At 44.1% G+C, this 22,064-nt stretch overlaps 2 protein-coding genes and 1 long non-coding RNA gene across 7 annotated transcripts; 1 reads left to right on the top strand and 2 right to left on the bottom strand.

Annotated features, from left to right (window-relative positions):
- Positions 1 to 2,968: 2,968 nt before the first annotated feature.
- Positions 2,969 to 9,250, bottom strand: LOC120703999 (F-box protein At4g22280-like). The gene is made up of 5 exons (XM_039988238.1): positions 9,138 to 9,250; positions 8,085 to 8,198; positions 3,833 to 4,720; positions 3,571 to 3,732; positions 2,969 to 3,482 (listed from the first exon to the last, which is right to left on the bottom strand). Exons 2-5 carry the CDS (start codon positions 8,184 to 8,186, stop codon positions 3,168 to 3,170), a joined length of 1,467 nt encoding a protein of 488 aa, XP_039844172.1. The 5' UTR covers positions 8,187 to 8,198; positions 9,138 to 9,250; the 3' UTR covers positions 2,969 to 3,167.
- A 795-nt stretch (positions 9,251 to 10,045) lies between these two features.
- On the bottom strand, positions 10,046 to 11,477 carry LOC120704001. Its single transcript, XR_005687347.1, has 2 exons — positions 10,591 to 11,477; positions 10,046 to 10,495 (listed from the first exon to the last, which is right to left on the bottom strand). It is a non-coding gene; the product is annotated as an uncharacterized LOC120704001 (long non-coding RNA).
- A 597-nt stretch (positions 11,478 to 12,074) lies between these two features.
- Positions 12,075 to 21,966, top strand: LOC120703997. 5 transcript variants are annotated; one of them, XM_039988236.1, is made up of 13 exons: positions 12,085 to 12,131; positions 14,577 to 14,694; positions 16,221 to 16,360; positions 16,486 to 16,565; positions 16,932 to 16,984; positions 17,067 to 17,122; positions 17,786 to 17,862; positions 17,936 to 18,018; positions 18,099 to 18,178; positions 18,600 to 18,679; positions 19,096 to 19,141; positions 19,904 to 20,680; positions 21,835 to 21,966. In XM_039988236.1, the coding sequence occupies exons 2-12, from the start codon at positions 14,577 to 14,579 to the stop codon at positions 20,678 to 20,680; spliced, it is 1,590 nt and encodes a 529-aa protein (XP_039844170.1). In that variant the 5' UTR covers positions 12,085 to 12,131; the 3' UTR covers positions 21,835 to 21,966. The 5 variants fall into 5 exon arrangements, 3 of the variants coding, with proteins under 3 accessions (XP_039844170.1, XP_039844168.1, XP_039844169.1); XM_039988234.1 differs by lacking the exon at positions 12,085 to 12,131 and adding an exon at positions 14,265 to 14,407 and having other exon boundaries at positions 14,490 to 14,694; XM_039988235.1 differs by lacking the exons at positions 12,085 to 12,131; positions 21,835 to 21,966 and adding an exon at positions 14,265 to 14,407 and having other exon boundaries at positions 14,490 to 14,694; positions 19,904 to 20,981.
- The last annotated feature ends 98 nt before the right edge of the window (positions 21,967 to 22,064 follow it).

Raw genomic sequence — 22,064 nt, 5'->3', positions numbered from 1 at the left:
AGTGGTGAGCCGTCGGGGAGGCGGCCCGCCGCAGCTGGATGTCGAGAAGGAGGAGGCGGGGACGGGGACGGGGACGGAGACGGAGACGGAGACGGAGGCGGATCCGGGATCTTCTCATCGCTGTCCATCTCCGCGGCGAGGAGGTGTCGAGGCGGTGACCGCCACACGGGAGTGGAAACCCTAGTCGCGTTTGGGGGCAGGCCGCGGCGGCGGGTGGGTGGGTGGGGAATGAGCGCTGGAGATTTAGTTAGGGTTTATAACCCGCGCACATAGAAGGCTCATAGGTTGGGTCCAACTTGGGCCGAACACGATGCTGGGCTCATGGCAGATTAGAGCCCACTTCGAACCTGGTGCGGCTCACGAAGCTAGGCTCTTTCTTCTTAGTCCCTCCATCCTAAATTACAAGAGGTTTGGTTTTTCACTCCAAGTTTGATCACTTATCTTATTAAAAAAATGCAAAAAATTAGTCAATTTTAAGTCATTCTTGAAGAACTTTTATTAATAAACCAATCCACGATAAAAGAAGTGATATTTGCACAAATTTTTGAATAAGACAAGTGGTCAAACTTGATGTCAAAAAAGTCAAACGTCTTATAATTTAGGATGGATTAAGTATTTTATTAGTAGAGCAGTCGGCTTTCGTCCCAGGGTGATTGATCACAGACAACATTATAGCAACATACGAATGTTTGCACTTTATGAAACAGAAGCGCTTTGTTGATCAACGCTACTGTGCTTTGAAGCTCGATATGAAGAAGGCGTATGACAGAGTCGAGTGGTCCTACCTGCGCGCGATCATGTCAAAATTGGGCTTCCATACAACCTAGGTTGAAATGATCATGCGGGCGAACCTCTTGTTTACAGCTTCGAGAGGTACTCGTCAGGGAGATCCTATTTCCCCCTATCTCTTTGTTTTGGTAGCAGAGGGTCTTTCGTGCCTGTTGAAATCCAGAACTCAGTCATCAGCACTCAAAGGAGTTATGGTGGCGCCTTCGGCTCCGATGGTTAGCCACCTTCCTTGGCTCTTTTATAGGAAGAAACTATGCTTGGTATATCCAAAAGCCACAAGAGAAATGATTCATTATATCCCAAGAAGTTTGCTTCCGATGATGGCAAAAATCATTGTTCTTCAACTGGTTATTCACCAAGATATTCTCCTGCCCCCTGGTGGTGATAAAAAGCAAGCACCACAAGCTGGAGGAAGATCCAATGAAGACATGTTATCCACCCTGAAGAAATACGGAAAAGCCAAGGTACTATGTTTCAAGTGTGGAGAAAAATGGAACACTAGTCCACAAATGCCACAATGCTTCAGTGGGTAATTTTGGTGAACTTGGTTGAGAGGACAGTTGAAAACTTATGTAGGTATCAGTTTGGTCGTCCCAACAGTGGCTACTGTGCAGTGGGGGTTTCTGGGCTTTCCTGCACTTTATAGATGTTTTTTTTGTATAACTCTAACGAATGTTGTGTATTTCCGTTGCTTGGTAATGGAAATGGGGTTTCCCCCAAGTGGAAAAAAAGACAGTATAAACGCCTAATGCTGTCGAAAAATATGGCAATGTGAAAACTGTTTGGACGATGCGCTAGACTGCGTGTTAGTTTTCGAAACATAGATGGTATCTCTGCAAAATTGTCATAGGAGAGGGATGTGTTGTCAGAGCATACCAAATTTCACTTGGCAAAAGTTGGAGTTTGCTAAGTACCCAAGATGTTTGCCAAGTGAAATTAAAACTCATCTCCAACGGTTTAGTAATCTTCGCTTGGCATAACCCAAATTGTGGACCCACATATAACTACCCGACGTTTTTTTTTCTGCGGGCGTTGTTTCTTGGCAGTCCTTCAGGTCGCGTGCGAAGAGATTTTACTTATCGTATTATGACATCACTGCATAGAGATACTCTCAAGGATTCCAAAAGGTCCTCATTTACTATTTTACAATTTTTCTACGAATTACTTTGAATTTCCAATGTTTCTGCTATTTAAATTATAAAGGAAAAAGGATAAATCATATGAGACAAACACTATTTATCGGAACCCTGAACTTTACCGGAACCAACCAAGCTGTGATTTGTAAACTCCTCTCTCTAGCCATCTTTCAGCAGGAACCCCGAGAGAGAAACAAATTTACATTTCACCCCATCTTCTTCCTCTTCTCGATCCAGGACCGAGCAGGGACGATAGCATCGGGGTCGGCCTGCCTTGGCACCTGGTGCCTTGCTATTGCCGCTACTCATCGCCGGCAGACACCGCCGGCCACTGAGCGCGCCAGAGCCGCCGCCATGGAACGTTGCGAACGCCACCACGCCGCAATCTTCCGAGTCACCGAGCACCATTGCAAAACGCTGGCTGCGCTTTCGAACTCGTCGTGGTTGCGTACGCCGGCACCACACCCACCATCACGACGCCGCGCGGACATTTTAGTCGCGCGGGAGAACCAACCGATCGCGCCGCGGGGAGGAATGCGCGCAGCCTCGACACATGCGCGCTTTGGCCCGACATTTGCCAAGTCTGCCAATTTTACCAACTAAATGTCAAACCGTTGGAGAGCATAATTAAGAGATTTTGGTAAAAATTTAGGACACCATGTTCAAATATCAAACCGTTGGAAATGCTCTCATGAGAGATGCTGGAATGCTCTCGTGCGGGTATTAATCAACCCCGGTGGGCTGGCTTTCCTCCGTAATTTACATTCCAAATATGGTAAAGTTTTTTTTATAAAATGTACCTGTATATATTAATTAAGAAAGATAAAACAATACAAATACACTTATACACAAACACCGTAAAAATTATGGAGGATAACCGTCCAAACCAACATGCAAAACCAGAGAATCGACGCCAAAGAACGCGGCTTCAGATGCCGCTGTCGAACCCATGGCCGAAATACATGGGAAAAGAAGAGCTTTCCTCCATCCAGACAATTACATTCCGAACATGAAAATGTTTCATGACACCATTAGACAAGGAATTTAGTTCCATATGAACTTGACTAGCTGTCTGATTTTAGTTCCATATGTTTAAGAACAGAGGTAGCAATAAACAAAAAATTGCAACATAAAAGTTCTAAAAGAAAAGTCCAAACTTTAATTGTCACAGTTAACGGGGACATAAATACTCAAGGGAAACAGAAATACATAACAGACTGCTAATAACTCATTTATGACCACTCATTCAACAACATTGATCGCTTTACCAAAGCTTTGATAGGCCCGGCGTGCTAAATCACGAATCTTGTATATAGGCAAGTATGAATTTTCAGAACCACAGGGCTTGATTTTCACCTTCGGATCTATGGTTATATGCTCAAGCACGGAGGAACTCTTTACCAGGATGCCATACAGGAGCTCAACCTGAGACCAGTAACAGCGGAATCCACTCATGTAAACCGTCTTGAGCTTGTTTAGGTGATGAAGGCAGGAAGAGACTTCGTTCCCTGTTGGCTCCTCATGCCAAGAGGGGGAATGATACGAATAAAAGAACATCTGTTTCGGAAGCCACAAAGCAGGTTGTTGGTCAACAAATGTCACTCTCTAATTTCCCAAAGGATAAATCAACATAAAGAGTACTCACATGCAATTGCAAGGTCTCCAGTTGGGGTGCAAGATTCAAAAAGTGAGCAAATCGAATCATTCCAACATGGTTATCTGCATCATCAGTAAAGATTTTTATTTCACAAGTCAGATGCCTCAAAAGCATAAACATATATGCTGGTCTTGTCATCAACGCATGCACCTGAAACATGTCCAAAATTAGACAACATTAAATTATAGTACACACCATTTGAAGAATATGACACACATTACAAGCAAAGAAAATAATAAGCACCAGGCACCTGTGGGGCCCAGACGGGGTGGGCTTGCATATCAGCAATTAAGTTTAGCACCTTTACTGCCGAAATAGTGGGAATTGAAGTGAATGCATGGCTCAATGCAAAGTTTTCTTTTTCCAATATGCCTATAAATGTTATAGTTGCCTTCTCTAATTTTGAGCAACCATGAAGTGCTATAGGAATCACTTCTCCGCTGTACTCAAAATGAGCAAGACCAGCAACATGAAAGTCAATCGATCGGGCAAAAAATTTTGAAATTAGCAAATGTCTAAGTTCATTGAGTTGGTGTGGTACATTTAGATGAACCACACCACGGCACGAAACCAGCTCCAAGTCCTCAAGAGCACAACAATTACTTAGCAAGCCTGGAAGATCTCCAAATATTTCAACACAGTGCAAAAGAAGTCTCCTGATCTTTCTGAATCCACATAAATCCGAGTGTGCCTTTATAGAAACATACTTGAGAAACAAGGACTGGATAAAAGGCCCATCTTGAACACCTAAGAGCTCAAGAGGAAAGTCACAAACTTCTGCTAATGGTCCTATCTTGCTCCTTTTTGGCCACAGGTCAATATCTATAATCCTGGCCCTTGACGCAGTGGCAAAGCCAATCCACTTATAAAGATGATCCGAGTGTTCCTTCCCAAGTCTGAACCTTATGCTGAACTTATTGAGCCCTGTTCCAGTATGCTGTTGTACAATATAATTTACTGTCTCAATGAAGTTTGTTCTTTTTATTTTGATATAATCCTCCTCTGTAGGCCAGTGTTCGCTACCATCAAAGCATAGATTAGGGTGGCAAGTCCATAGCTTTCTCCAGTTTCTCGCCACAATGCTCGTCCTTGCAGCCTCTTTTAGTGACAGCAGCGACATCACAACAGGTTGAATCTCCTGCGACAAATGATAAGGGTTTAGTTTTGATCAAAGCTACCAGAATATGAGTCACAATCAGGGGTACCTAGGAGCCAGGACACACAATAATCAAAGTGCATATACTGGAGTTTAAAATTGTTGTTTCTTTGGCAAGGAAAACCCGAACACATGCAAATCAGACATTGAAATTTGAAACATATAAGACGGTACCAAAAAAAAAAGATGGCAAGCATTTAGTTCCACCAAACTCAGGCTCCGATAAAAAAAAACCTGGGCTGGACTCCAGAAAACGTGCACTTTTACAAATGTCGAGCACTCGATGACTGCGGTGAACAAAATGCTACAACATACTGTGCTTCAAAAAACTAACTGATTTGAAAACATTGGAACCAGCAAGGCTGACTTGGGCACTAGATGCATGGGAAAACCGTCATATGGGGAGGATGAATACCCTAGCCCTAGGAATCTAGAACAGATAAGGAGGAAAATAAAAAGGCTCAGATTAGTTAAATGGAGACAAACGTAAAAAAGTGGTTGAAGGAGTAACAAGTATCAAATGCAGCATATTTATGATCTGGGCCAACGTTAGAAGATAGGAACAATCTATTTCGAGATTGAATGAAAGTCCTAAGGGAGGAATTCATTTGAGGGCAGAGAAGTTAAAGAGCACCAGCGCAATTGATTTTATCCATGCACCTGATATGGGCTATAATTGCCAAGGATTAGATTAACTCAACCTCACGCTGGCTCTGAGTATTGATCCAAAGTCTCAAAGCTTTCTTGCTTTATTAAATCTTGTGCAGGCATTATATAGCCGGACACCTAACAAATCTGTCTAACAACTTTATCTTATCTAAACTGATCCAAACTAACAAACTTATCTATCTATAATAAGCTGTGGATGCCCTGGCCTTTGAGCCTTTCCTACGCATATATTGCTTGCCATACAAAGCGTCCACAACACTATCTCCACTTTCAAGATTCTTGGATTGGAGATGATTCCAGCAACATTGAGAGAGGAATACTGCATCTTGATTTGATTGATCTCCTTGGCATTGGCATCAACAGCTGCCAGCATCTTATCAAGCTTGTCGGACAGGGCTTGAAGTTTGGTGGCGGCATCGCCCATGGCAGCAGGCAACGGTGGGGGCAGCAGATGGGTGGTGAGAAGTGAACAGGAAGAATGATCAGGATGAATCTGATACCAAAATGATATGGGCTATAATTGGCGAGGACTAGATTAACTCGCCCTGATGCTGGAGACTCTGAGTACTGATCTAAATCTTGCTTGCTTTATTAAATCTTGTGTCAGGCAACAAATCTGTCTTAACAACTTTATCTTATCTAAACTGAGGCCAACAGATTAAACAAACTAACAAACTTATTAATATAAGCTGTTGACGCCCTGCCCTTTGAGCTTTCCTACGCATATATTGCTTGCCATAAAAAGCTGCTGAAGGAGTAAGAAGTATCAAATGCAGCAAATTTTGTGACTCGGACCAACATTAGAAGATAGGAACAGTCTATTTCGAGATTGAAGGACCAAAGGGAGGAATCCATGAGTGACGAGAAGCTAAAGAGCACTAGCACAACTGATTTTATCAATGTGCCTTCAGTTGTGCAGAACATATTTTAATATGAGAATTCTGCAGTGAAAAGTCAGGAAAGGAGGGTTCATGTTCTATCTTATCTTCTTTAATATGGCATGCACAATAGATTACTGAAGGATGTCAATTAATGGATGAACATTCAGGTTTGCAAGCATGATGTTATCTTGAACAGAATTGTGTGTATGGCATATGTTCATAGTGATTTAGGTCTTCAGAAAGAGAAGGAAAAATTATAGCAAGACTTTGCATAGATTCTGCAAAATTTTGTGTACAGATGGAAGAACATTGGTTACTCACGAAATCATTCTGATAGGAGAATCCAAGATCAAAGTTTCACTAGGCGCTAGGCGGATTCTAGGTGCTGACCCTCAGCCTAGGCGTTCCAAGGCGTTTCTCTAGGCATTTTGTATATATACTAATATACATATATTATCTTCTAAAAGGAAAAAAATAAACAGCTGAATAGTGGGCTCAGATAGGTAGAAAGGCTGACTTAAAGAGATCGAAAGGCCCAAGAGGCAACCAGACCATCTCCCCACTCCCAAGTCTCTCCAAACCTTATCCATCTCCCCACTCCTGCATCCTTCGTGACTCTCTGCTCGGTCTCCCACATCAGCCGCCGCTGACGATTCCTCTCCCTCTACGGCATCTCTCTCTCTCCTTTACTAGGTGCCCGCCGCCGCCCGCAGCCCATCCTCCCCCCCCCCGGCAACCACCGCCGGACGCTGCTCCACCCCACCGGGGTCCACCGACAAGCTGCCGACGCCTAGGGGTCTGCATACCCCCATAGGCGAGGCAGACACCCTCCGAATCGCGATTAGTCGCGCATAAGCGAGCGCCTAGCAGAACTTTGTCCAAGATAATAACTTCACTAAGGAATTCATGAAGAACCCGTAGGTAAATTGTGAGGCTATAAACCAAAGCTCATTTTGTTTTCAAGCAAAGCTATGCAGACAGCTTTGAGGAACCATAAACATTTCAGCCTAAATAGCATATAGAGGTAGGTGATTCTTGGCTAACAATTTATGATGCCCTTGAAATTTCAAGGTAGAGAACAATGTAAGCATCAAACACGGATCAATGGCAGAGAAGGTCAGGTTTGAAGAATTATATATGTATATACCAAGGGCAACTTCAAGATCAGGAGGACATTTGGAGTTTTGAGAAAACTAAGTGGGAAAAGAAAAAGGGTGCATCGTGCATGGTATTCAATCTAAAAAGAAGTGCCGAAGGAAAAAAAAAAGCATCCTGCTTGGCAGTCCATAGTGAATGTTGTGGTAACAAATTTACAATTGATTATAGATCTATATAAGAAGTATATGATGATAATGAACTGAACCGTATACAAATACTGGATGACTAGTCTATGGGTGTGGGTAGCCATTCCATGGATGACGTTTTACAAAAGTTAGTTGTTGCCGCTAGATAAGAAGAAACCAAAGTAGCAAGGTAAGTGCGTTATAGCAGATGCCCCTTTTGTGCATGTAATTGAAATTATTCATTCCACAGTGGAACTGAACTTAGTATGCTCCCTCTCCACACAACAGAGAGGAAAAGACCAAATAGATAACACAACTAAAAACACATTTGTTTACCGCTTAGCCAGTGTGCAGATTCATTATAAGATGAAGACTGCATAGTAAGCAAACAAAAATATTTTCTTTCCCACCTCATATATTGAAAAGAAGGTTTGATCAGATCAACTTGGCATGATTCCCCGACCCAACTGAACAGACGAGACGGCGGGGCAGAGTCTAACGAAGAATTTTTACCGAGGGGAGGTGCTCCATGTTAAAAGAGGACGGCTTGAGCACGTCGCCGACGCCGCGGTGGTGCTCCAACCTCCTCAGCTTGGCCGCCGCCACATCCGCCATACCGCTGCTGCTCTGCAGTAAAGGAAAGCAACAAAAAAAAACACTGGGTTATTGACGCAGCAGTAGCAGCCAGCGAGGGCAGCCAAAGATAATTGATTGATGTAACCTAAACCATCTCCAGATCGGACCAGAAGATCCCTATCTTCTTCTGCAATTGATTCGGAACCCTTCCCCTTCGGAAAAGGGATCCAATCTATCGGGAACAACCGAGAGAGATGAGGTAGAGATAGATCTAGGAGCTTAATCCTACCTGCGGAGCTAGATAAGCAGGAGGATCGAAGTGCTGCTTCGTCGCCTCGCCTAGGAGCCCCCGGCGCCGCCGGTTCGAAACCCTAATCGCCTAGCGCGACGCTCGACTGGGGTCGGTGAGTGTGGTGCGCGTGCGCACCCAGGGGGAGAAAATGGTAATTTTGACGTCTGTTTGGGAGAGCTCCGCTCCCAGCCATCTCCTCGATTTCCGTTTCCGATAGAGTGATTCCGGGCGTGTTTGGCACCTTGGTCCTGCGTGACCCGGCCGAGTGGCCTAGCTGTGGCCAGCCTCAGCACGGCTCGAGCGGTGCAAGTGCAAGGTCACTTGTTTGTGTAGTATAATCATGGGCCAGGAGGTCACTGCGTCGACCGAATGAGCAACGTGTAAGCCCATTCCTCATTTTCGAGCCCTGGTGCGGGCAAATCCGGCTGGGCTATGCACTCGACGGTCCTTCCATCAGGAAGCGACAAAACTGCCCTCGTGCGGCCTGTCGCTGCCACCCTCAGGGGCGGGCCCAGGATTTGAGATTTGGGTATTCAAAATTTTTAAATGGCGAATTTTTTTTTGATAGTGTAAAGTATATATACATATCACATAATTAAGTATCAAAATTATAGCATTTATCATAGCATAACTTGAAATTGTTGGACAAACATGTAAAATAAATAAAGGATAAAACAACAAATGATAAGAAAGCTTACAAATTTCAGCCTACAGTTTAACTTTTCGATCCTTAATGGCTTAAAAATAAGAGATGATGTCCTGATCCTTAGCTTAGAAGAAGAATTCCCTTTCAATGAATGTGAATAAAGAATAAAACTTCATTTGGTTTTCATTAGTAGATGGAGTAACAATCTCTGGCTCGGTTTGTTTTTTCTTGGCAGCACTTCTTTGCAAGAAAGAATGCAGATCAGTAACAGCAATACTACCCTTCTTACTCTTCATATTTAAACCTAAAAATTGCAATCACTCGAGTCACTACATTGCTCTACAATTGTCACAAATTAACAAGTAATTTCTAATCAAAATTGCACACTGCTCATCATCTACTTGCTCACCTTTCTTTTTTTCAGAATCGTTGAGGGAAAAAAGGAAGATCCGAGCCCGGCCGCCGAGCGCCCAGGGAGGCACCCAACGCCGCGCGCGCGCCGCCTAGTGCTGCTTGGCCCCGAGCCCGGCTGCGGGCCGCCGGCCGCCACCGCTCGGCGCTGGTCCGCTGCTTACTTGGCTGCTGGGTGCTGGCCGCTGTGCGCCGCCGCCGCTAGGCCGCGCCTCCAGTGCTGGGCCGCCGCGTGCCGTCGCCGCCAGGCCGCCGCGCGCCACCGCCCGCCGGTGCTCGGCCGCCGCGAGCCGCCGCTAGGGTTAGGGGAATAGGAGTGCGGGCAGGCAGGGAAGAGGGCGCAGGTCTGGCTCGCCCGCTCGTGGCTCCTGCCTCCTGCTGGCGTCCGATGGGGAACGGGGAAGGGTGGGCAAGGGAGCAGGGAGTCGGGTTGGGCCCATAATTGGGCCCGGAGAAGTTGGAGGACGTGGAGTATTGAGCCCAAGTTGCAAAATGTGATTCAAAAATCTGTTTTGAGGTCCTAGTTTCATATTTTGTGATACATACATATGTTATACACTATATCTATAAATTTTTTTGCCAAAAATTTTGGGTATTCAACTAAATACCTATGAATACATGTGGAGCCCGCCCCTGGCCACCTTGCCCTCCGCTTGAGGCTGTCCGCATTTGTTGTACTCTAGATTAAAAAATATTCCATCTTGCTCAATGAAATTTTCTCTTTTACATCCAGTTCTACCGCACCGATATACCAACCGCACCGATATACCAACTACCACCCGTAGAACCCACGTGTTAGATTTTTTTACCCCCTCCCTCCCATTCTCTGTCTTTCTCTCTCCCCACGCCTCCCGTGCCGCCGGCCTCCGGCCTCCCCTGCTTCCTCCGCCAGTGCGTCTCCTTCTCCGCCAGCTGATCCTTGGTCTTCACGAGCTTCTCCTGGACCGCGGCGAGTAGCGCCTGCAGCTCTTGGGACAGCTTCACGACACTGCTTTGCTTCTGCAGCCATTGGAACAGAAATCAATCACAAGTCAGTCCAATACTCCAAAAGCATACGGAGATCACAGGACACTGGAGAATCAAAGAAGACGTACCTCGGCCAGGGGCGTGCTGAGCCGGTCGAAAACCTTGGTCGTGCGTCGGTCGCCCGATGGCGGCTTGTAGCAAGGGGCTCATCGTCGTCGACCTCGCCTGGAACGTCCTGCACGACGATACGCACGCCGCCGCCGTGCACGAGGACGCCGACGGGGTGTGGCGGGGCGCGGCTTCTCCTCCCAGGCCCTCCCCTACGCGGCGCGGCAGCCCTCCCCTGCGACGGCCAGCTCGGCGCGACGGGGCGGAGCAGCTCGCGGAGGCCAGCGCGAGGGGCGGGTCGGGGACCGGCGGCGCGAGGGGAGCTCGCGGAGGCCAGCGTGGGCGGCGGGGCGAGGCCGGCGCGGCGCAAGCTCCCGGAGGTGCGGCAGCGAGGCGGGCCGGACGCGGCAGCGGCTCCCGGAGGCGGCCATGGCCAGGCGCGCGCGGCCCTCCCGCTTCCTTCCCTTTCGCGCGCCTCTCCCTCTCCCGCGGCGGAGGAGCAGGGGCCCCGCCCCCCGGCGGCAGTCCTCGCGGCCGCGGAGGGGCAGGACCCGCGGCGGCGCGCGGAGACCCCGTCCCCAGCGACAGGCTACGGAGGGGCAGCACCCGCGGCAACAGCAGCAGGCCTGATCTGGGGTGAGGGGCTGCAGCGGCCGGGCGCGGGCGACGAACGGCGGGCTGCCAGGGCGAGGAGCTGCGAACGGCGGAGGCGCGGCACGGGGGAGACGCGACACGGCGGAGGCACGAGAGGGCCACGACAGCGCGGCGGTTGTGAGGTGGGGCCGGAGGACGCGTAGCGGACGAACGGGAAAACGCTGGATTTGGCGGAGACTGTGCCTTCCGCTTTGATAGCGGTGGCGATCCAGTACCCCGCTGCAGGCCGATTTTCGATAAACTCGTCCTGCAGCAGGAAGGTGTACCGGGTGCCGCTGCGGACAGCCTCATTGCGATGCACGCAAAGCGGAACGGCGCGCCGACACACACACACAGAGAGGCAAAGTGGCAGAGCATCCGCATTGGCACACGATGCGATCGCGAGAAGACACCGGAAGCCAAGCGCCCCGGTCGGGGGCGAGGGGTTGCGGCTGCCCCTTCCTCGGCGCTGGTTCCTTTGTTGGTGCGTGCGCGGCGACTGCGACCGCGCGGGTGAACGGGGCAAATATTGATCGCTTACTCGGTCAGCCGCTTTGACCTTCAACTTGAGTGGATGTGGAGCGTGCGGCTACATCCGGACAGCGGTGTGGTGTATTTGACTCGCTGGACTGGACTGCCACGGGCTTCAGCTTTCTCAACCGAAGACCAAGGGCTCAACCAGCACAACTCCTCTAGGATATTATTGTTAGTTTTAAAATTGTATATTGTTGTTATGGATCGTATAGGGTCTAGTTGTATGAAACCTTGGCCGCAGGATCTAATTTCGTGCGCTTGGTTAACCTTTCTGCTTCAACTTGCTGTCCGCTAATCATCCGTGCCGCACCTCTCCACGCGGCGCACGACATCTTGTGAGAGTGCATTTCACAAGGAGGCTCCTGAAGATGAGCGCCGGTTTTCCAGAAGGAAGGTAAACACAAGTGAAGAGGACTTGCGGACAGATTGTATGGAAGCAGTCCATGACAATGGGGAATTGTCAGATCTGGGGAAGCATCACTCTGAGAAATTGCTATGTGGTGCTGATGGCCTGCCATTGATGACTGGTGCTAATCATGAGCTGGAAAAAGGCTGGCTTCTTGCCAAATATAAATTCAGTAGTCTCCTGCCCAGTTGATGAAACGTCAGTTCCTTCTGTTTACGGGAGCTCCGTTGATGTTCCTTTAGATAGGGAGGTAGGTCAGGCTGTTGATACATCTGAAAATAGTGCAGGCTTTGAAAAAATGATTTGTGATTCACTGGGAGGAGACATGTCGTTGTGTGACAGTGGCCTCCGTCCGGAGGCCTACGGTGATGAGAATCAGCATTCTGGTCCTCATGCTGATAAAGAGTTGCAACATACCTCTTCTAAATATGGAACCTCTGGACTATCCCCAGAGGGAAACCTGTGTGTTTCTTCGGATAACCAACCTTGTGGCGATGAACCTTGTTGTAGTGGCAAGGAATCATCTGCTCTATGCTTGGGTCCTCAAGATTCTGCTGTTGGTAGATCTGGCCATTTGGAGCAAGGGCTCAATGCCAGTAATTGTGCTGATTACAGTTCCGTTGATTTTGTCAGCAATTCTAATGATGGAGAATTACAAAGTCAAAAGCTGACAGCATTAAACGTGTTCAGACGTAGGAATCCAAAAAGAGCTGCTTCATCTAGAAGAGATTCTGAGAGGCCTAATCAAATGAACCAAGCAAGTACCAGCACATGCCAACCTAAAAAGATTGATGTTGCGAGCTCATTACAGCAAAGCACCACGAGTCTGTTCCCAAACAAAATCGCTAAGGGAAGAAGTGGCATGAACAGACCACCAAAACCCTCTACTTGGGGCAGTCTAAAAGAGCTATTAGATGGCTTCGACCAAAGCTGTGGGCCGTCGACTTCTAATTCTCATCCAACTTGCCTGGACAAAGGAAGATCAGATAACAGATCTGATCAGAAAAGTCAGTCAAGTATTCGCAGAAGTCGAAGTTCAAGATCTTCAAAGAGTAAATTCTCTTCCATGTCTGTTACAGGGTATGCAGCTAGTGAATTGAATGGGCAATCGACCTTATCAACTGTGGTGGATATAGGGCATGCAGCTAGTGAATTGAACAAGCAACCAGCCTGTTCAACTGTGGCTGATACTGATGTTTCTTTGGAAAGTCGCAGACAAAACATTCCAAAGTTGTCTTCTGATACATCAATTAGTATTTTTGATAGTACAAGCAATACTGCAGAGTCTACTAACAGTTATTGTACAGTGAAATCAAAGTGTATCCAGACTGATGCGCAGCAGTTGGAAAGGGCCTTGGTGAGTTCTACTAAAGAAAAATGTGCTGCAGATGTCCATGGAGGGTGTGCTAAGCTTTCAACTTCTGAACCTTCTTTTACCAATGCCAATGGCAGTGCCATGCTGCATGTTGAATTTTCACCGGATTCTGTTTTGGAGGTGGCTTCTGTTACATGTGAAGGTAATGCTTCTGCAAGCCATGATGTTATGCTACATGAAAACTCAACCAATACTGGTGCACTGAATGTTGGTGGCTATCATCCATCTGTTTCATCTACTTCCAACTTTGGAAAAGAACAAGCTTTATTATCATTGATGAACTTAGAGCAGCAGGCTAAAACCACTTTGCATGACGACACCAGAAAGGAAGAGATTGTTCCATCTCATGCCGTGGCAGACAATGATGTTGGTGAAGGAAAAGGGCAGGCTTTACAGAAGTCTAATGCATTGAGGAAAATCAGAATTGTCAGAAAGCCAGGTTGCAAAAAGAAAGATGGATCTAAAGGGAAAAGAAAGAGTGTTACAGGATCCACCAAAATTTCTCCAAGTGAAGCTTCAAAACATAGGCCATTTTCTAGCGATTCAATTTCTCCTGATCCATCTGAGTCAATTCTCTGCACAAGGCCTCCAGAGTTTAGTTCTTGTTTTGAAGCCCTAACTTCTGGCACACAGGTTCATGCTATTTATGAACATGATACCATTGGAAGTCACTCTGTAATGGATGGTGGCAGAGGGAGTGCATTTGACAGTACGAAATCACAAAGAAGCAAAAAAAAGGATGCTAACGCAGGAAAGAAGGGTAAGGCGCAGGATCCACATAAGAAAGAAAAAAGTAAGAAGAAAAATATAGCAGATGACACTGCCTTTGATCATGGTCTTTTGAATTTGCCTTCATCTGATCTGGCAGCGTCTCGTATGAATGAACAGAGTATGTCTTATTTTCTTTGTGATTATCATTTGTTTCTTTTCCATGACATATGTCAAGTAATTTACATTCTCATTTTACACAGGTAATCTTGATCCTGCCACTGAATTTGCACCCAAGAACTCTAGTGCCATATCTACTGATTTACCTGGAAATGTTGCATGCAAAACAGATGGTGCATCTTTACCACCACCACCACCACCACGTGCTGCATGGGTGTGTTGTGATGATTGCCAAAAGTGGCGCTGCATACCTGCTGAACTTGTTGATGTCATTGGAGAAACAAGATGGTAATAACTTTCCTTCCTGTTATCTCAGGCTCTCAGCTATCAACTCTTAATGGTTCCACTAGCCTGCCATTCTAATTGGCTACACTCTTCATTTGGTCTGTATGGTCCATTTTGGGAAAAAAGTTCTCTTATATTATTTTGGTTTCTAGGAGGATAATCCAAAATTACTGACTCAAAATGGAAAACTGATCCTAACCACATGGATCACTACAAGCATGCTTGGTTGGCTACCAAAATATGGGCATGCCAAAACGTAGGCAAGCCTATAAATTTTGGCACTCATTTGGTTGGATTCCAAAAAGTAGCTCACCTAACTAACTGTTATTCTAAACTTGCCAAGGTTTTGGTAAAAAAGATTAGCATGCCCATATTTTGGTAGCCAACCAAGCAGGCCCTACATTTTTTTTCTGCTTTATAATGTGGACATGCCGATTTGACCTTTCAAGTTGTGTCAACTTTTGCTCAGTAACATCTGACTGTATTTTCTGGAGGAGCAAACTTGCTCCTTGTATTTTGGGCATACTTTTATTCAAATTGTTATTCCACCTAGGCTCTACACTTTTTCTTGAACAATTCAATTATTGTTCCGTGTAGATGCTACACTTTGTACTTGTGGGTTCTATCCCAGCCGTGGAACAGATAATGCCATCTCTATCATAAAACCTGTTCCAAAGAGAGCTACTTCTTCCTGGTTTCGGTTTGGTTTCAGATGGATCAATCCAAAGAAATAAGCCTGGAACCTGCATTGTAATAATTTTTTATAATTCTTACTGGCACATCGTCAGAAGATATGCCATGGTCTTCGACCCCCTGTCAAACACGTCCTTCTCTTGACTAGATGATTCAGTACGAGAACTGCCCTAGGCGGTTTTAGTTTTACAAGTTTGGTGTAGACATTATTCTGAATATGTTGCATTTTCTCAGCAGTTCGGTTTTATTACAGATGCGCCTTTAGAAAACATCCCATCAGCTTTATCAAATAGGTTGTTCACTTTGTACACATCTGGTAAAGCAAAAGAACTAAGATAGGTTGATGGGCTAGCCCAACCAGGTCAAGCTGCATGCATAATCCGTTCTTGACTAGAGTGTGTATGATACACATGTCAAGGATAGTCATTGGCGATTGTAGCTTTATAATTTTCTTGGAAGTTGCACCATGTTCACCTGTCTCCATCATCTATGCTTTCCCTTTTGCTGCGTGCCCACTGTATTTCAGACTAATATTTGAGATGTTAATTAAGCCCACAGCTTGTTTGATTCAAGTATGGATTTGCATTCATCTTTTATAGAAAGAAAAACTGCTAGTGTAAGTGTTTGGAAACCCCACATCCTAATATGTGTCACTACCACTCTGTGCAAATCTCTACTTTAGATCTCCCGCAAGTTCCTTCTATTTTTGTATCTTGATTTATTCCATTCAGTCATGTGCTGTACACTCATTTTTTATACATATTGCGGCTCATCTATTGATTATTTTATACATCTGATTGACCCCCCCCCCCCCCCCTCTTTTTTTTACTATGAAGGACTTGTATGGACAATGGAGACAAGGCATTTGCTAACTGTTCTATTCCACAAGAAAAGACAAATGCTGAGATCAATGCGGAACTTGACCTTTCGGATGCTTCAGCTGATGAAGCAGATGATGACAGATCCAACTCCAAAGGTTTTGAAACCTCTACATTCTTTTTATTTTCTTCGGTATAACTTTTTGTTCATTATAATGTAAAATAATTCCTTATGTGTTATCATATCTGATTTTGTTACAAACTTTTGCATGTTGTTGCGTAGCTTGCAAAGCACCATCATGGACATCTATTAGGTCAAACTTGTTTCTGCATCGGCAACGCAGGACACAATCCATTGATGAGGTTGGTGCCGTCCATCTATTTGCCTCCTTGATTTAACCTATTTGTCAGCATTTTTTTCTGTTATGGACATGTAGTTTCCTTTAATCATAGATTGTGGGAATTTGCAGGACAGTTAGTAGTCTAAAACGTTACTATAAGTTCTTGTTCATATGTCCATTTGCAGGATAGATAGGGAAAATTTACTCACAGAGTGCATAAAACACAAACATTTGTACTGTTGCCACTCATCAACATTTGTACTGTTGCCGTCCATCTATTTGCCTCCTTGATTTAACTTATTTGTCAGCATTTTTTTTTCTGTGAAACAACATTTAACTTGTGAAACCAACATTCAACATTTAACTTGTTTCTCTTAAAACAACATAGAAATGTGAAACCACAATCATCAACACCAATTGACAATGAACACATCTTGGGAGGTAATACTATTCTGCCCCATGCTTTCCTCTCCATACTTTGGCTAAAATGTGAGTCTTAATGTTCTCTCCTTGATATATGTAGTTGAAGGACAACTGAACAACCTTCTGGATGGGAACGGAGGTATCAGCAAACGAAAGGTATGAAACTGTGATTATACCCTTAAATTGTACATAATCTAGTGTACCTGCTTTTAACTAACGATATTTTTGTTAAATGTTTTGTTGGTAATTCTAATTATGATGCAATCTCCATATGATGGACAAAAAAAACATACAGTTAGATCTGATTAGGACTTTGATTAGTGGTGCTCATATATCTGGAGTACAATAGCTCAAGAACATAGTGCATAAGTTGTATTGTTGTTTCATACATTTTTTGTGTACAGAAGCTCAGGAACATACTTTATTAAACAACTTGGACTAGAATTTCTAGCAAAATCAGACCTCCTTAGGTTTGAAATGCATCTTGATTGCTTTAGGGCTTGTTTGGATCCCTCATGGACCTTGCCTAGCTTTCTTGTTTGGTTCCTGGGTGTAAATGTATGGTAATGTCACGTTCTCTGATCAACTCCTTATCACAATGACTTGTGGGGCCAATCTGAGTCATTGACATGTGGGTCAGGGTGTCAAATTCTGAAAGGCTTGCGAATTGAGACCCAAATTTGTCTGTCTCTGTTATTGGCTCGTGTTTCATGCTAGCACTAATATGGATTTTCTTGTTGCATCATTTAATCCAGCAGTGCAAACATTAGTTGTCATTCTATATTTTTATGTTCTAACTAGTATTTTTTTTTCAAGCAGGATGCTACAAATGGATACTTGAAGCTTCTCGTTGTGACTGCAGCAGAGGGTGACAGTGCCGGGGGCACATCTAAAAGGTATGTTCACCAGGTGACTTGTGAATCAAGTTTTTCTCTTCCCTAGATATGCTGATTTTTTAATCTCTTTCAGTGTGAGGGATCTTTCATTGATTCTTGATGCACTTTTGAAAACAAAATCACGTTCGGTCCTGTTGGATATCATCAACAAGAATGGTATATTTCCTTGCCTTCAACTCCCTGTATGGAAGTTCTCTAGTCACCAACTAAGAATCTTTTGTTTTATTTTATGACAGGATTGCAAATGCTTCATAATATATTGAAGCAGAATAGGATCAACTTCCACCGGATACCTATTATACGGAAGCTTCTTAAGGTCTGCACTTATTCTCATACAATTTATGTGTTCATATCATCAGCTGTGGCATCCACATGTTGTATGGTTTCCAGTTGGCATAGTATTTTCCCATTACTCTCTCTGTTCTCGAATAAGTGTAGTTTTTGATAGTGACATGACATGCTTACCAAGACACTACATTGACTACGAATTACTAAGTATAAAATAAATGCAAAACCTAGCAAGGTTATAATATTTTAAATTTGCTTTTGGAGACAAATCTTGAGATACCATTTTCAAAAGTTCACTCAAACTGAAGAGAAGGTCACAGTTTAATCACGTTGAGTGCAAGCAAACTAAAATGACACTTATTTTTTACTGGAAGGAGTACAATATAATAAGGGCTATATCCTCAGAACCTGGTGGTACTTTGTGTATGATTATTGGCATCTGCCTTCAGGTACTGGAGTTTCTAGCTCAGAAAGGAATTTTGACATCTGAGCACATAAATGGAGGTCCTCGATGTGCTGGAGTCGAAAGGTTAGGTTATTTAAACTTCCTTATGTATTTGGCACTGATTGAAGAGTTTCCTATTTAACTTGTATTCTAGGTCCCATTATTTTCTTTTATGTGTTTTGTTTTGTCTTATTTCTTTTTGAGACCTGAACCAGCATTGGGTTTCCTCAAAGAAACGAAATGAAATCCTTCCCTTGGAGAAAAAAGGAACTTCCTTGTTGCTTTATGGATAGTTTCTATTCTTATGCAATAGGGAGACAATTTTAAAATCGTGTGTGTTGGTTTTACCTATTCACTACTTACTAAACTAAGTCTGTCAGTGTAGTGGCATGCTTAGTGAAATTTAACAGTGCTTTAAAAATAGCCCCTACTTTTGATCCTTTTGAATATTTAGTCAAGATTCCATTTTCTATAACTTCCATCTGGAACTTGCACTGCAGCTTCAGAGACTCAATGCTGAGCTTGGTCAGACATAAGAACTTTCAGGTAATGGACATACCATGCTAATGCATTCCTTCAGCTTTGTGGAAATACATTTGTAGTTTACTTCTTTGCTAGATTTCAATGCAACGCTTATCCTTCACTATGCGTAGAAAGTAGATGTGTTTTGACAACTAAAATGGCCGCCACACTTTTGTGACAAAGCTAGTTAAAGAGTGGGTCTTGGTCTGTAGGTTGAACATGTGAGAATTTCAGGGATACATTTTGAACTTCTGTTCTGGAACTATTGGTATTATATTACTTCTTTGTTAAGCTGTAAATGGTATTTTTTTGTTTTCACTGCAATCCTGATATATGGATATAAAGTTATATACTGCTCCTTGGTAGTTTAATGCATGGTTATTTTTTTGTACTGATGCATGGAAAAAGGGCAACCTTTGGAGATATTTTTAAAAGGAAAGGAGTCATTATAAGAGGACATTGTAAATGGGCAGTTTACCATAATTGGCAATTGGCATGGGCAGTCAGATTTAAACCTGATTATACGTCTGTGTTCCTAAACTAGTTCCACATTCAGTGATAACGTATGAAGCACTGTTCTTTCATGAAATAGCATGTGTCTATGGTTTAGAAGTTTTGGCCCACTCAGGAGTTATGTTGGAATTGCTGGTTACTTCTCATATCCATCATTTTCTCATAGCCCCTATTGACATTTTTTTTATTACTGATTTTCTCGTAAGAATTTCATGTGAATTTTGTCTGCTTTGCAATCATTAATTCATGAATGGGCATAACTCCTTGCGACAGGTCCAACAGATTTCTCGGAGCTTTCGTGATAGATGGATCCTCCATAATAATGCAAGAAGTGAACCAACAGAATATCCACATATATCCGCATTTGCACAGGATATCCAGGGAACAAATATGGTCTGGAGTTCTGCTAGGAGGAAACGCAAGAGCCGTTGGGACTATCAACCTGATGAGCACTATAAGATGGTGGGACTAAAAATCCAAAAGGTTTTTTCTGGTCATGGCGAATACGGTGTGAGAAGCAAGTTGCAGAGGAACCAGGGAACAAACAACTGTTATAATGGTGTCCATCACATGGAGAGTTCAACAGAGGGTGCAGATGATGATGTGCCTCCTGGGTTTGAGCCCAAACAGGAATGTCAGCCTTCACAACTTTGCATGGAGAGGAACCAACCTAGCTTGAGTGTTTCGCATGGGGTTCCTGTCACGCTTGGTCAGCACTTTGGAACCCCTGAATCTGAAGGAGGCCAATGCCACCAAAAATGGAAAGTTGCTCCTGGTGTGCCTTTTAGTCCTTGTCCACCAGTGCCTGCCTACCCACGAGGGAGTCCTTGCCCTTCCACTTCATCATCTCATATGTTTCAGCCTGATGGAACATCCCCAGTGAACCATAGCAGTTATGGAAATTGTGGAAGGACAGTAGGCCGAGATGGAAGAGTGCATAGGACGTGGCGGAATGGGCCTAGAACAAAATGGCCATACCATCATCAAGGAAGGAAATTTTCGAGCAACCATCATAGATTTGAAAGAATCGAGCCTCCAAAACCTCAATAGCAGTGATTTAGGATTCAGGGCAGCGATTGGCTCATTCCTACAGTTTTTAAACCTCAGGTGACACCTGCTCAGAAGTGTAACAGAAACTGTTTCAGCCTTTAACTATGCTTATTTAACAGGGAGTGTAACTGTCCGTTATGTAGGTGTAGAACAGATGCTGCACATAGGTCATTGCCATTGCAGCTTTGTCACTAATTAATTTTATCATTGGTTTCCTTCTTCCAATGTGTAATCTCAATAGGAATAATTGATTTAATTTAATCTTTTTACAGGTGAAAAGGCTAACCGATTTTACCGACAATTCTCTTTGTTGTATCTGGCTTCCTCCCTTTGTTTTTTCCTGTTCATTTGTCTGCTGCACCTTGTATTTTAAGCATTGTGAATGCAGCTCTGCTGCAAGGTTCCCTGTTGACTGTATAAAGGTTCATGGTGTAGTTTGTTTCCTTTGCTGTTGACCTACATCTCTTTAGAAAGCAGGTGTTTCTTTTTTCTTTCGGATCTTGTACATGGACCATCAGCGTTTTGAACTGTCCAATCTCTTGGAGTGGTAGGCTGCCTGCTGCTTCTACATTACAGCACTTGGGCTTTTTCCTGATGTAGCTGAAGCTGACCCTCAATCATGCATCATTGTGCTGTACAAGTACACACATGAACGAGCATAAATTGTTGGGGTATGCCAGGTAAGAAGTCCCGAATCTAAATCTGATTTCATTCTTAAAAGTACATATATATTTGTTAAAGTTTCAGCTCTGTTATATATTCCCGGTGCATGATTTCTGGGTGTCATTTGGTGATATCTATTCAAATATGCTAATTTCTCATGTTGTAGTGTTGGAATTTTAAACAGCTACGCGAAAGAACTCGGACAGTTGTTACCTGGGATATATGATTGGTTTTATGCAAATTGTGACACCTCCCTCGTGTTGGATCTTGAAAGTGCTAATAGCTGGTGAGATGGCTCATTTAATGTTTGGATACGACATTTTTCTTCCTATTTTTATCTTCATTTCTATTGTAACAACGCAGACATGGTAGTAGATTGGCGCCCTAGAAGCATAATTGTTCTCTCTTGGATTCCTTTTCCCGGATTGTTAAGCCTGTCTGTCGTCTCCTGATTTTTTTCCTCCGTATTATTAAAGGTGTCCTTGTGGTGCAACGGTTTTCAGGTTTTGCTTCCATTTAGTTTATTTGTTTCATTTCGTGACCCGGCTAATAAAAAGTACTGACAAATATATCATTGTGGATATTAAACTTGTCAGCTTGTGAATTTTGACTTGATGAAATAACGACCATGTTCGTTTTTTTCGTGAAACCAGTAGCGGTTGTTTATCTCTGCCGGCCGTATACGCCAGCTCGTTAGAATATTTGGTAATACGAACGGAAA

Source organism: Panicum virgatum, chromosome 4K, assembly GCF_016808335.1.
Source record: "Panicum virgatum strain AP13 chromosome 4K, P.virgatum_v5, whole genome shotgun sequence".
In the NCBI taxonomy this organism is placed as follows: Eukaryota; Viridiplantae; Streptophyta; class Magnoliopsida; order Poales; family Poaceae; genus Panicum; species Panicum virgatum.
This window is presented reverse-complemented; position numbering and strand designations above follow the sequence as displayed.